Source organism: Symsagittifera roscoffensis, chromosome 3, assembly GCF_963678635.1.
Source record: "Symsagittifera roscoffensis chromosome 3, txSymRosc1.1, whole genome shotgun sequence".
In the NCBI taxonomy this organism is placed as follows: Eukaryota; Metazoa; Xenacoelomorpha; order Acoela; family Convolutidae; genus Symsagittifera; species Symsagittifera roscoffensis.
Window position 1 is genome coordinate 25,001,969 of NC_087064.1, and position 14,705 is coordinate 25,016,673.

At 37.8% G+C, this 14,705-nt stretch overlaps 1 protein-coding gene across 1 annotated transcript in view; it reads right to left on the reverse strand.

The window, feature by feature from the left end:
* Window positions 1-1,195: 1,195 nt before the first annotated feature.
* The window catches only part of LOC134842212 (uncharacterized), a gene marked incomplete at both ends in the record, with an annotated part of 54,452 nt that continues 40,942 nt past the window's right edge, over window positions 1,196-14,705 (reverse strand). The window contains 2 exon segments of the mRNA XM_063858442.1: window positions 1,196-1,340; window positions 6,994-7,143. Coding sequence (XP_063714512.1) covers window positions 1,196-1,340; window positions 6,994-7,143 — 295 coding nt within the window.

Genomic DNA, 14,705 nt, shown 5'->3' on the forward strand with positions numbered 1-14,705 from the left:
AAATCTTATTGGTCAAGAAACTTCAGCACAGAGTGTGATAATTGTTTTATGCTATTGCAAACACAACGCCTGGCCTACAAAAAAATCAACTAACTGAAAATTTAAAACTTTCTGGACTGAAAAAAAGTGGGCTTTGTGGGCACAAGCTCTCAAGATATGCAGTATAAATTACACACACTTTGTACCTTTTAAATTTATGTTAAATATGGATTTATCACTTCTTTGATTTTGCCTAAGGTTGTTCATATGAAACTCTTAGACAGTCAAGCTATTGAATATCTAATCCACGTGCTTATGAAACATACATCTGTTAAAATTATGCAACTATGAAACTATCCAACAATTCAGATAAGATTATCAATTGATATAGTACTACGGTCTGAACAAATGTATTTAATTCATAAATTTTTTTAAATATAAATTTACTAGTATTGTTTGCTATTGTATTTTTGTATAAAAAAGAATCACTTTTCGTTCCTAAATTTGAAAAATTTCCTTCTGCTCTAGCCCACGCACTCGCTGACACAAACCCAACCCCCCTGCGACTGATCTTTCTGAATACGACTACTATCACTCGGTAATCATCCCAAACTTCCCAATCTGGCACTCTTCAAACCCTCATAGTTTTACAAAAATTTATCACAGGTGAAACATCTTCTCAAATTTGAGCTCAACAATTTCTTTCGAAGCATAAAAAAATTGCATCAAAATTGCTATTTAAAAAGCCAAAAAAACACCTGTAGAAAAAAAACACAAATTTTCCGTCACTTTCTTCAAAAATTGGAATGAAAAGATTAAAAATCACCGTCTAATTTAGAAAACAATATGTGACCTATCTCCCCCGTTCGTTGTTACATTGATTTTTCAGATTATCTTTCTGTCTTTTTCCATATATAAAAACATTAGCATAAAAAATTGGAAGATATAATCAGGAAAACTTTTTCAATTTTGCAGTGCTTTTTGGTGTTTTCACTTAACCATTCGCTCCTCAGAAAATGTTTTACTTTAACGCAACTCGACTCTAAGCTTTTCCTCAAAAACTCCGATCAAAATCTTGTTTGTCTCAAAAGACTTTATGGCGGCGTGAATTTCGAGTTGTGTGCATTTCTCATGTTCATTAGTACAAAGTGTTCGATCTACATTTTGATCATCATTTGAACCTTCAGCCTATTTGAGCACTTTTGATTTGACTCACCTGGAAACGTCTTTGGGTCTTTGATCAGCTTGCTTCTTTCAAGAGTTGTGAGAACGATCTTGAGTCCCTCGAAGCCTTTGGCTTTGTTCTTGAAAAAAGTGGACACATCTCGGTCGTTATAGCCGACGACAAATATAGTTGAAGTCTGAAACAAACATCGACCGAAAAATTAGCCATACTGTAAACCCCATCTAAAATTCATAATAATTGCAGTTTTTGCTATTCGCAGAGGATCTATGAAAGGCTATACGGCCTGTCTAAGCATAGCCAGCTTATATTTTTTCCCAAACTCCAAATTGAGTTCTTATGTTGAGTGAACCTCTTTTTGGCAATTTTTTTTTTGCGTCCAGAACTTTCACCTGGTAGCCTTTTTGTAGCCAAAGTTATCAGGCCATGGTAGACCTGAAGCTAGAGTTGAAGTGAGAGTTCGTCTTCACACACTAATACTGCGATGGCAGATGATGGAATACGCGATCTGTCAATCTCGCATTTAACACCTCACCACTATGCTAGGTGCCTCCTGAAAAGGTGCGCAAGACTCGGGCTCGAGTTTTTTTCACGCAAAAACAGGTGTCTTCAAAAACAGCAACTAAGGCCGGAAATTATATTCACATTGAGAAACTTTCATGATTTAGACTGCAATAGGATTTTCCCGATGTTTCCGAGGTGTCGAGAAGAAGGACGGTTGCTGTGCTAGTAGCACTCTGCTTGTAGCGCAAAATGTATCGATACTATTTTCTCAAGCATTCTTATTCGTGTCTATGCTTTTTTGGGCGCGTGGTGAGAGGACTTAAAGAAACGCTTAGAAGGTCAGTATTGGCCTTTATTAGTTATAGTTAACTTACAAAAAAAGAATAACAAAACAAAAAAAAATCAAAATCAAAATTCAATTTTTATCACAATAGTTTGTTTGAAATTTTAAAATATCATGTGCCAGGGAAGCAATACATGAATCATAGTTATTAGTTTTTCTTTTTTACAACGATTTTTTTATTCATATTACCGATTTTAAAAAAAACAAACGTAACTCGCTTGCTTTATTTGTTCGAAATTTAATTAAAAAACGAAAATGTTACACCAGTTTTCTTGGCAATAGTCAACCTCTTCTCTTCCTCTCTTCTCGACCGCTTTTACTTACAACGAAAACTTTGTCGTTACGTTTTACTACAAAAAACGTAACTTGCTTGCTTGATTTGTTCAATTTTTTTTAAACACGAAAATTTTGCACAGGTTTAGCTCGACAATAGAATGATTTGACAGTAGTTTTGTAAACACTCCTTTACATATCTAGGCTGGTTTCTAGGCGCGGCGTGGAGAGAAGACCTGAAGGAAGGATTAGAATTCCGTTCGACCATCAGCCTTTTTTGACTACAGTCTTTTTTTACAAAAATGAATAACAAAAACTTTAAATCAATAACTTTTTCAAGTTTTTTTTACAGTGGTTTATTAAATATTTCAAAATATTATGCGCTAGGGAAGCATTACTTTTATCTTCAATAACTAGCATTTTTTGGTTGAACCATCTTTTAAATTTATATAACCAATTGCAATATAACAAGCGTTACTCGCTCGCTTTAATTGTTCCATTTTTAACAAAAAAAATCGTAAAATTTACACCTGTTTTTCTCGATAATAGTCTACCGGTTTTTGAATTTTGACTTTTTTTGGCCAATTTTAGCCTCTTTTATCGTAAAAGTTAGAAACAATAAATGTTACTTGTTTGCTTTATTTGTTTAAAATTTAACTTAGTAAAAAACATTTATTTATGACAATGAGTAAAAACTTTATTTTCATGAAAATGGAATAAGGGTTCTGCCTAGTTTTGCATTGGAAAAAAGTTAAAAAAAGGGCAAAAAATCACCCGAAGACAAGGTTGTTTCCCCCTTTCAGCGCTTAGAACATTTACAGTCAACCAACAAAGAAGTCTCAAGTTTTGATTTTAAAGTGGAAATGAACTAAGTTTTTTTTTCACTTTTTCTTTTTATCTGCAACTTTTCAAAATACTGGGTTAAAAAATTTGACAATTGCTAGATGAAATTATTTGAAAAGTGTTAGCTGAGCCAAATTTGAGAAAGATGTCTACAAGGCGTGAGTTAGTCAGAATTTCATAAGTATCTATAGGTTTTTTTTGTTGTGAAAAAACAAAAAACTTAAATTTTTGAGCTAAAATAGCTCTCTTAAAAGTTGATGAGCTTGACTTATTGTAGTAACCGCCAAAAAAGCCGGGAAATTTAATTTTAAAAATTACTTTGTCCGACCGTGATTTTTTACCTCAAGAAGCTTTACTTTAATCTTCAAAAACTAGCCTTTTTTGTTAAACGGTTTTTTCATTGTATAACCAATTTTAATAAAACAACTTTTCTCTTTGATTGTTCTAAATTTAACCAAAAAACAAAAACTTTATAACGGTTTTTCTCGACAATGGTCGACCGATTTTAAACTTTGACTTTTTTGACCAGTTTCAGTAAATATTGTCCTAAAGTTTTATTATAACAAATGTTACTTACTTGCTTGATTTGTTCAGAATTTAAATGAAAAACTAAAACTTTACAACCGTTTAGCTCGACTAAATAATATGTCAACAATAGTTTTGTATACAAATTTTTTTTTATTATATCCATGCTGTTTTTTTTATTGTATACGGCGTGGCGTGGAGTCTTTATTGATACAGTTTTCATACAAAAATGAATAACAAAAACTTACATTCAAAAAAAATTTCAAGTATTCTTTACAAAATTGTTTTTGAAATTTTAGAATGTTATACGCTAGGGAAGCATTGCATTAATCATTAAAAACTAGCTTTTTTGTTTAACCGTTTTTTTTAAATAACCAACATTATTATAACAAACGTAACTCGCTCGCTTTAATTGTCCAAAATTTAAATAAAAACAAAACTTTTATAATGAGCAATAAGTAAAATTTGTGTTATTTTGACAATGGAATTAGAATTTAAGTAGTTTGATGATAATATACCACTCAAATCATTCTGATGAACATTTGCTTCGCCTGGTTTTGCATTGGAAAAAAGTTTAAAAAGGGCAAAACTTTAACTGAAGACAAGGTTATTTCCCACTTTCAGCACATAGAACATTTAAAATCACCAAAAATAGAAGTGTCAAGTTTTTTTATCTTAACGTGGAATAGAACTGAACGTTTATTCACTTTTTATTTTCTCTGCAACAATTCAAGATCTCGGGTTTAAGTTTTGAGAAGTGCTTGATAAAATTTTTGTAGAAGAATTAGCCGAGCCAAAATTTGAAAAAGGTTGTTTCCAAGGCGTGAATTAGTCAGAATATCATAACTATTTTAGAGGTTTTCTTGCTGTGAAAAAGCAAGGAACTTGAACTTTTCAACCAAATTAGCTCTCTGAAAAACTGATGAGCTTCACATATTGTATTAAATGCCAAAAAACAACGGAAAAATAAATTAAACGACACTTTGTCCGACCGTGATATTTTACCTATATCTGTATATAATTTCAAAAAGTCTTACGAACTGTTAGGTTTTCGCCCTTACATCTTTCTCCAATCATCTTTTTTTTTCTTATAACTGGTACTTTTTTTCAACTTTCTTGCTATACGCATTGCGAAGTTAAAAATAGCAGCGCACTTTTTCCTGGACATGTAATCATTTTTGTATGTGCAATATCATACTACAACCTTTTTTTACTCCTATACCCAGTGCATGTACTCTTTAGCTTTTCGCTTAAGCCATTGTTTGTCATCTTTTACTTGAAAACCAGTCACTGTGCAACACGACATAGTCTGATTAATTTGATTTAGGAGATCACGTACCGGGCCACAAATAGCTACACAGCTAGTTAGAAATATTACCCTGCTGATAAAAAAATCAAAAAAATTAATCATCAAATTATAGATTACATTACGCAGCCAAATTTTTTGTATTTTCTGTACGGAAATGATCTATTTCTTTCTTAGTTTAGAAATTAACAATTTTTGAAAGCAATAGCCAGAAATGAGTTCACTGCTCAAACGCAACGAGATAAACACGCTTCGATTATATACAACAGCCGTAGCGATACAATGCAAATTAATACTTGTTATAACAAGTGTTGCTTTGCATTAGATTGCTAATACTATCGTACAGTATCGGGTCATGTGGCCTAGCGGTTAGCACAACCGCATGCAAAATAGCAGGTCGAGATTTCGAGCACCAATCAGAGTCTTTTTTTTTTAGCTAGAAATAGCCTAGATTTAGCTAAATTCGATCAGAAACAAGATTAGAAATAAAGAATTTCAAGAAAATCGCTGTTCCTTTTTTTAAACATTTCACAAACAATTTCTGACCAGAAAATTAGATTATATAAGGTAACCCAGGTCAGAAATAAAACATTTTCTCGGTACGGCCAGTAATCTCACAGACAAACTAGTGGTAAAGCGTTCACTTTGAGAACGTCATATAGAGTACTCGATCCCCCCCAGGGCAATAATAGTGTAATAAAAAAGCTCTAACTTGAGCTTCAGGTCTATCACAGACCGACCGATTTACCACGTAAAAGCTCTAGATGCAAAAAAACTACCTTGAGTCGCAAAAAAAGAGCTACGCTCAACAAAAAACTCAATCTGGAATGTGGGGAAACAATAGAAACGAGCTATGCGTAGACAGCTTGGATTGCCTTTGAAAGATCCTCTCAATTTCAAAAATCCTCTGAAAAGATCCTCTGAAACGAGCTATGCGTAGACAACTTGGATTGCCTTTCAAAGATCCTAGGATTTTCTCGAGGGGGCGGGGGAGGCTTTTCAAAAGAAAGATTGAAAATTTTGTCGACCAAATTGATTTTTTTGAGCTCTCCCAAATCACTATAAAAACTCCGTAATGACCAAATTTTCTGCGCCTTAGGCAAATTTTTGGAAAAAGAGGCCAAAAAAGGCGTTTTTAGGCATTTTTTGGAAAACTTTGACCAAAAAATTGCGTGTTTTTAGGCGTGCGCTCCTTAAAAAAATAGTATATGCAGGCGCCTTCAGAAAAGTTTTAGGTTACCTCACCAAAAATATATATCTGAAAATAGTACAAAAGGGGACCCTTTGGGTCGGCAAGAGGTCGAATCCCTGAGGGAAGAGGGCGACCGCCCAAGCTCTCCTAAATCCGCTGCTGCCACAAATATTCATGGATATGGGTCGAGTCAGGGGCAGATTAAGGGTGGGGGTGATCGGTACCCCCTTTGGTACTTTTTAAGAAATCCATTTTTGGCCGACGACCCTAAAATTTTTCTAACGGCGCCTTTGGCGTCAATATATAATAATTTTGAGAGGGGAGCGAGCGCTGAAAAAAACGCAATTTTTTGGTCAAGTTTTTCCAAAAAGTGCCTAAAAACGCCTTCTTTGGACTGTTTTTTCAAAATTTTGCCTGCGGCACACAAAATTAGGCCAAAATAGGGACTAAACCGTGCTTAGAGAGAGCTTGAAAAATCAATTCGGTCGACCAAAAAAAAAGTCGACAAAATTTTCGAAAATCCGCCCAACCCTCGAGAAAATCCTAGATCCGCCCCTGGGTCGAATGATATATCATATTCAGTGGAATTTTTTGAGTTATAATATAATTTCGATCGGGTAGGTCTTATTTTTTTGCTTTCCATATAAAATCGGGTATATCAAATAACCATCGGAATGGTTCGAGTGATATATCAATTATAAGACCTCTTCTAGTGGCCTCTCCTCTCTATAAGGCTTCTTCTAGTGCCTTAAATGCTGCTTTTGAAACATGGTAATATATTAAGAATTTCTTTTTGCAAAATGAGGGATTGCAATAGGCTAGAAGGCTAAAAGTTTTCGTCTGACCTTGTAAGTGATGGATGCATGTCTGGTAGCTTGTTGTATGTAGTCTGTTTTATCGTACAAGTTGGGAAATCTGTCGGGATGTTTGAGCATTCCCTTGTGATAACAGTTGTCCATTCTCATGTGCAAAAAGACCATTGTACAGCCAGTACTCTGTTGGAAATGGATAATATTTGGTATTAGAAGCAAATGGCTGATCCACTTATTGCCCTTGCCACCCTTCAAAACAGACCTCTTCACCACCCGAGAGTGACTCTTCTCATTACAGCCCGGGTTGAGGAGTTCGACTTAAGTTTTGACCAAAAATAGTCGAGCACAAAGTCGAACGAAAAGTGTGGTCAGAACATGGTCGAACACTAGCCGAGCTCAACCTTTACATGATCTTAGACAAAAGTCGAAAAGCGGTGTTTTGGCAAAAAAAAAAGATATGTCGATGTACTGCAAAAATTTCAGATTTTGACACATCCAAATTGAATGGGTCGAGTCGGTCGAAACATAGCAGGCTTGGGTCGAAGCAGTCAAACAAAATTTCGCTTCAGAAGAGTCGGTCGCAATATAACCAGTTCAGGTCGTGTCGGTCGCGATACAGCACGCTTGAATCTAACACAGTCAAACACATTTTTGCTTGACTCGAGTCGGCCAAAACATAGCACGCTCGGTTCGATAAAGGTCAAACACATTTTGTTTCAGTCAAGTCAGTCAATTGGTAGCCAGTTTGAGTTGATTCGTTGGAAATATAGCACGCTTGGGTCGAACACATTCAATTACATTTTTGCTTCTATCAAATTGGTCGAGGCAGAGCACGCTTGGGTTGAACATGGTCAAACACACAATTGCTTCAGCCGAGTTTGTCGAACCATAGCATTTTTGGGTCGAACACAGTCAGAGGAATTTTGCTTTGGTCGAGTCAGTCCAAACAAGGCCAGTTTCAGTTGAGCCGATCGAAACATAGCAAACTGTGGTCGAAAGCAAAAAAAAACACTTTTTTGCTTCAATATAATCGGTCGAAAAAAAAACAGTTCAGGTCGAGTCGGTCGAAAGATAACCAGTTAAGGTCGAATTGGTCGTAACAAAAAATACTTGGGTCGAACACAGTCAAACACAATTTTACTACAGTCGAGTCAGTAGAGATATAGCAAGTTTGAGTCGAGTTGATCAAAACGTAGAAGGCTTGGGTCGAACTCGTTCACACACAATTTTGCTACAGTGGAGATATAGCCAGTTTGAGTCGAGTCAACCAAAACAGAGCACGCTTGGGTTAAACACAGTTAAACTCCTTTTTGCTAATGTCGAGTCAGTTGAAATGAAGCCAGTTTGAGTCGAGTAAATTGAAACAGAGCACACTTGGGTTGAACACAGTTAAAACTATTTTCGAATCAATCGAATCGGTCAAAACAAAACCAGTACAGGTTGAGTCGGTCAAAAAATTGCACGTTTGGGTCGAACACAGTCAAAAAAGATTTTGCTTCTGTTGAGTCGGTCGAAACATAGCACGCTTGGGTCCAACCCAGTGAAACACAATTTTGCTACAGTGGAGATAGAGCCAGTTTGAGTCAACTCGGTCATAACATAGCACGCATGGGTTGAACACGGTCAAACACCATTTTGCTTCAACGGAATCTGTCGAAGCATAACCAGTTCAGGTCGATGTGGTCAAAAAATAGCACGCACGGGTCGAACACAGTCAAACAAACTTTGCTTCAGTCGAATTGTTCGAAAAATTGCACGATTGTTTTAAACACAGTCAAACTCCTTTTTGCTAATGTCGAGTCAGTTGAAATGAAGCCAGTTTGAGTCGAGTAAATTGAAACAGAGCACACTTGGGTTGAACACAGTTAAAACTATTTTCGAATCAATCGAATTGGTCAAAACAAAACCAGTACAGGTTGAGTCGGTCAAAAAATTGCACGTTTGGGTCGAACACAGTCAAAAAAGATTTTGCTTCTGTTGAGTCGGTCGAAACATAGCACGCTTGGGTCCAACCCAGTGAAACACAATTTTGCTACAGTGGAGATAGAGCCAGTTTGAGTCAACTCGGTCATAACATAGCACGCATGGGTTGAACACGGTCAAACACCATTTTGCTTCAACGGAATCTGTCGAAGCATAACCAGTTCAGGTCGATGTGGTCAAAAAATAGCACGCACGGGTCGAACACAGTCAAACAAACTTTGCTTCAGTCGAATTGTTCGAAAAATTGCACGATTGTTTTAAACACAGTCAAACCCATTTTTGCTAAGGTCGAGTCAGTTGAAATATATTCAGTATGAGTTGAGTCAACCGAAAGAGAGCACGCTTGGGATGAACACAGTCAAACTCATTTTTGAATCAATCAAAACGGTCGAAACAAAACCAGTTCAGGTCGAGTCGGTCAACACATAGCACGCATGAGTCGAACTCGGTCGAACAAATTTTTAATCAGTCGAATCGGTCGAAACATATCCATATCAGGTTGAGTCGGTCGAAACATTGCACGCTTGGGTCAAACACAATCAAATTTTTTTTTGCTGCAGTCGAGTCTGTCGTAATAGAACCAATTCAGTTCGATCGGTCGAGATATAGCCAATTTTTGTCGAACTCAGTCAAACACAATTTCGCTTTAGTCGAGTCTTCCAAAACTTAATCAGCTAGGTTTGAATCGGAAAAAACCTAGCACGTTTGGGTCGAACACAGACAAACAATTTTTGCTTCAGTCGATTTGGTCAAAACGTAACCATTTCATGTCGAACCGGTCAAAAAAAAACACGCTTGAGTCTAACATGGTCAAACACATTTTCTTTAGGTCAATTCAGTCGAAAAATAACCATTTTGAGTCGAGTCGTTCCAAACAAAGCACGCTTGGGTCAAGTACTGTCTAACTCATCTTCACATCAGCCAAAAAAGACAGTTTGAGTTGAGGGGTCGAAAAAGCACGCTTGGGTCGAATGCAGTCAAAAACATATTCGCTACAGTCGAGTCGGTCAAAACATAACCAGTTCAGGTCAGGGCAGACAAATATTAGCACACTTTGGCCGAACACAGTCAAACACAGTTTTACTTCAGTCGATTTGGACGAAACATTGGTCGCTCGGTTCAAACTCAATCAATCCCAGTTCTTGCTTCAGCTGAATCAGTCCAAACATAACGAGTTCAGATTGAATTGTTCAAAACATAGCACGCATGGGTCAAACAAATACAACTACAGTTTTGCTTCCGTCGAATTGGTCGAAGCATAGCCAGTTCGAGTCAAGTCGGTCGAAACATTGCACGCTTGGGTCAAACACAATCAAACTTTTTTTTTGCTGCAGTCGAGTCGGTCGTAATAGAACCAGCTCAGTTCGATCGGTCGAGATATAGCAACCTTTTGTCGAACTCAGTCAAACAGAATTTCGCTTCAGTCCAGTCTTCCAAAACTTAATCAGTTAGGTTTGAATCTGACAAAACCTAGCACGTTTGGGTCAAACACAAACAAACAATTTTTGCTTCAGTCGATTTGGTCAAAACGTAACCATTTCATGTCGAACCGGTCAAAATAAAGCACGCTTGAGTCTAACACGGTCAAACACATTTTCTTAAGGTAAAATCAGTCAAAAAATAACCATTTTGAGTCGAGTCGTTCCAAACAAAGCACGCTCGGGTCAAGTACTGTCTAACTCATCTTCACATCAGCCAAAAAAAGACAGTTTGAGTTGAATTGGTCGAAAAAAGCACGCTTGGGTCGAATGCAGTCAAAAAAATTTTCGCTACAGTCGAGTCGGTCAAAACATAACCAGTTCAGGTCAGGGCGGGCAAATATTAGCACGCTTTGGCCGAACACAGTCAAACACAGTTTTACTTCAGTCGATTTGGTCGAAACATTGGTCGCTCGGTTCAAACTCAATCAAACCAGTTCGTGCTTCAGCTGAATCAGTCCAAACATAACCAGTTCAGATTGAATCGTTCAAAACCTAGAACGCATGGGTCAAACAAATACAACTACAGTTTTGCTTCCGTCGAGTTGGTCGAAACATAGCCAGTTCGAGTCGAGTCGGTCGAAACATTGCATGCTTGGGTCGAAAAGAGTCAAGCACATTTTCTCTTCAGTCGAGTCGGTCGAAACATAACCAGTTAAGTTTAAGTCGGTCAAAATTTAGCACGATTAGATCGAACACAGTCAAACAAATTTTTGCTATAGTCGAGTCAGTTGAAATTTAAGCAGTGTCATTTGAAACTACTGAAACAGAGCACACTTGGGTTGAACACAGTCAAACCCATTTGAAATCAGTCAAAACGGTCGAAACATAACCATTTTCATTTCAGGTCGAGTCGGTCAAAACAATGCACGCTAGAACCGAACACAGTCAAACAACTTTTGCTTCAGTCGATTTGGTTGATCTAGAATGAGTTCAGTTCGATTGGTCAAAATATAGCCAACTTGGGACAAAAACAGTCAAACCTATTTTTGCTATAGTATATTCAGTGGAGATATAGTCAGTTAGAGTCGGGTCGGTCAAAAGGTAGCACGCTTGGTCCGAATTCGGTCTCACACATTTTTGCTTCAGCTGAGTCGGTCGAAACATGGCGTGAATGGGTCAAACCCAATCAAACACAATTTTGCTACAGTGGAGATTTAGCCAGTTTGAGTCCAGTTGGTCATTAAATAGCACGCATGGGTCGAACTTGGTCGAACACAATTTTTCTTCAGCCGAATCGGTCGAAGTATGACCAGTTCAGGTCGAGTCGGTCAAAATAATGCACGCATTGATCGAACACGTTCAAACACATTTTTCTATAGTCGAATCGGTCGAAACAAAACCGGTTCAGATCGAGTCGGGCAAATATTAGCACGCTTGGGTCGAGCACAATGTAAAGTAGTTTTTGTTCAGTCGAGTCGACCGAAAAAGAACGAGTTCTGTTCAATCGGTCGAAAAAGAGCCAACTTTGGTCAAACTCAGTCAAACACAATTTTGTTTCAGCCGAGTCTTCCAAAACTTAATCAGATAGCTTTGAGTCGGACAAAACTTAGCACATTTGGGTCGAACACAGACAAACAATTTTTGCTTCAGTCGATTCGGTCAAAACGTAACCATTTCATGTCGAACCGGTCAAAATAAAGCACGCTTGAGTCTAACACGGTCAAACACATTTTCATTAAGTCAAGTCAGTCAAAACAACCATTTTGAGCCGAGTCGTTCCAAACAAGGCACGCTCGGGTCAAAAACTGTCTAATTCATCTTTACTTTAGCCAAGTCAGACAAAAAAAAAGACAGTTTGAGTTGAGTCGGTCGAAAAAAGCACGCTTGGGTTGAATGAGGTCAAAAATTTTTTTTTAAATACTCGAGTCGGTTGAAACATAACCAGTTAAGTTTAAGTCTGTCGAAATTTAGCACATTAGGATCGAAAACAGACAAACAATTTTACCTTCAGTCAATTCGGTCAAAACATAACCATATCAAGTCGAATCGGTCAAAATAAAGCACGCTTGAGACGAACACGTTCAAACACGTTTTCATTAAGCCAATACAGTCAAATTATCACCATTTTGAATCGAGTCGCTCCAAACAAAGCACGCTTGGGTCAAGTACTGTCTAACTCATCTTTACTTCAGCCGAGTCAGCCAAAAAAGACAGTTTGAGTTGAATCGGTTGAAAAAAGCACGCTTGGGTTGAATGCAGTCAAAAAATTTATTTGAATCACTCGAGTCGGTCGAAACATAACCAGTTAAGTTCAAGTCGGACGAACTTTAGCTTAGCACGCTAGAGTCGAAAACAGACAAACAATTTTAGCTTCGGTCGATTCGGTCAAAACATAACCATTTCATGTCGAATCGGTTAAAATAAAGCACGCTTGAGTCGAACACGTGCAAACACCTTTTCATTAGGCCAAGTCAGTCAAATTATCACCATTTTGAATCAAGTCGTTCCAAACAAAGCACATTTGGGTCAAATACTATCTAACTTATCTTTACTTCAGCCGAGTCAGCCAAAAAAAAGTATGAGTTGAGTCGGTCGAAAAAAGCACGCATGGGTTGAATGCAGTCAAAAAAAATTTTTGAATCACTCGAGTCAAAACATAACCAGTTAAGTTTAAGTCGGTCGAAATTTAGCATGCTAGGGTCGAAAATAGACAAACAATTTAAGCTTCAGTTGATTCAGTCAAACTGTAACAATTTCATGTCCAATCGGTCAAAACAAAGCACGCTTGGGTCAAACACTGTCGTAAACTTTTCTGCTTTGGTCGAATCATTCAAAACATAGTCAGTTTAAGTAGAGTCGGTCGAAAAATAGAACGCTTGGGTCGAACACAGTCTAATTCATTTTTCTTCAGTCAAATCCGTGAAAATATAGCCAGTTCGAGTCGAGTCGGTCGAAATGTTGCAGGCGTGGGTCGAATCCAGTCAAAAACATTTTCGCTACAGTCGAGTCGGTCGAAACATAACCAGTTCAGGTCAGGCGGCAGACAAAACTTAGCGCGCTTGGGCCGAACACAGTCAAACACCTTTTTGCTTTAGTCGATTTGGTCGAAAGATTACTCGCTCGGGTCAAACTCAATCAAACCCAGTTTTTGCTTCAGCCGAATCAGTCCAAACATAACCAGTTCAGATCGAATCGGTTAGAACATAGCACGCATGGGTCGAACAAATTTAATTACAGTTTTGCTTCAGTCGAGTTGGTCGAAGCATAGCCAGTTCGAGTCGAGTCGGTCAAAACATTGCATGCTTGGGTCGAACAGAGTCAAGCACATTTTCTCTACAGTCGAGTCGGTCAAAACAAAACCAGTTAAGTTTAAGTTGGTCAAAATTTAGCACGATTAGATCGAACACAGTCAAACTCATTTTTGCTAGAATGAGTTCAGTTTGATTTGTCAAAATATAGCCAAATTGGGTCGAAAACAGTGAAATGAAATTTTGCTATAGTAGATTCAGTGGAGATGAAGCCAGTTTGAGTCGGGTCGGGAAAAACGTAGTGCGCTTCGTCGAACTCCGTTTCATACATTTTTGCTTCAGCTGAGTCGGTCGAAATATAGCGTGTATGGCGTCAAACCCAGTCAAACACAGTTTCAGTACAGTGGAGATACAGCCCGTTTGAGTCCATTTGGTCATAACAGAGAACGCATGGATCGAACTTGGTCGAACACAGTTTCTCTTCAGGTCGAGTCGATCAAAACATAGCACGCATTGATCGAACATAGTCAAATACAATTTGCTTTAGTCGAACAGGTCAAGAATAGCACGTGTGAGTCAAATACAATCAAGCACGCTAGAGTCGAAAACAGACAAACAATTTTAGCTTCAGTCGATTCGGTCAAAACATAACCATTTCATGTCGAATCGGTTAAAATAAAGCACGCTTGAGTCGAACACGTGCAAACACCTTTTCATTAGGCCAAGTCAGTCAAATTATCACCCTTTTGAATCAAGTCGTTCCCAACAAAGCACGGTTGGGTCAAATACTATCTAACTCATCTTTACTTCAGCCGAGTCAGCCAAAAAAAAGTATGAGTTGAGTCGGTCGAAAAAAGCACGCTTGGGTTGAATGCAGTCAAAAACATTTTTGAATCACTCGAGTCAAAAAATAGAACGCTTGGGTCGAACACAGTCTAATTCATTTTTCTTCAGTCAAATCCGTGAAAATATAGCCAGTTCGAGTCGAGTCGGTCGAAATGTTGCAGGCTTGGGTCAAACCCAGTCAAAAACATTTTCGCTACAATCGAGTCGGTCGAAACATAACCAGTTCAGGTCAGGCGGCAGACAAAAT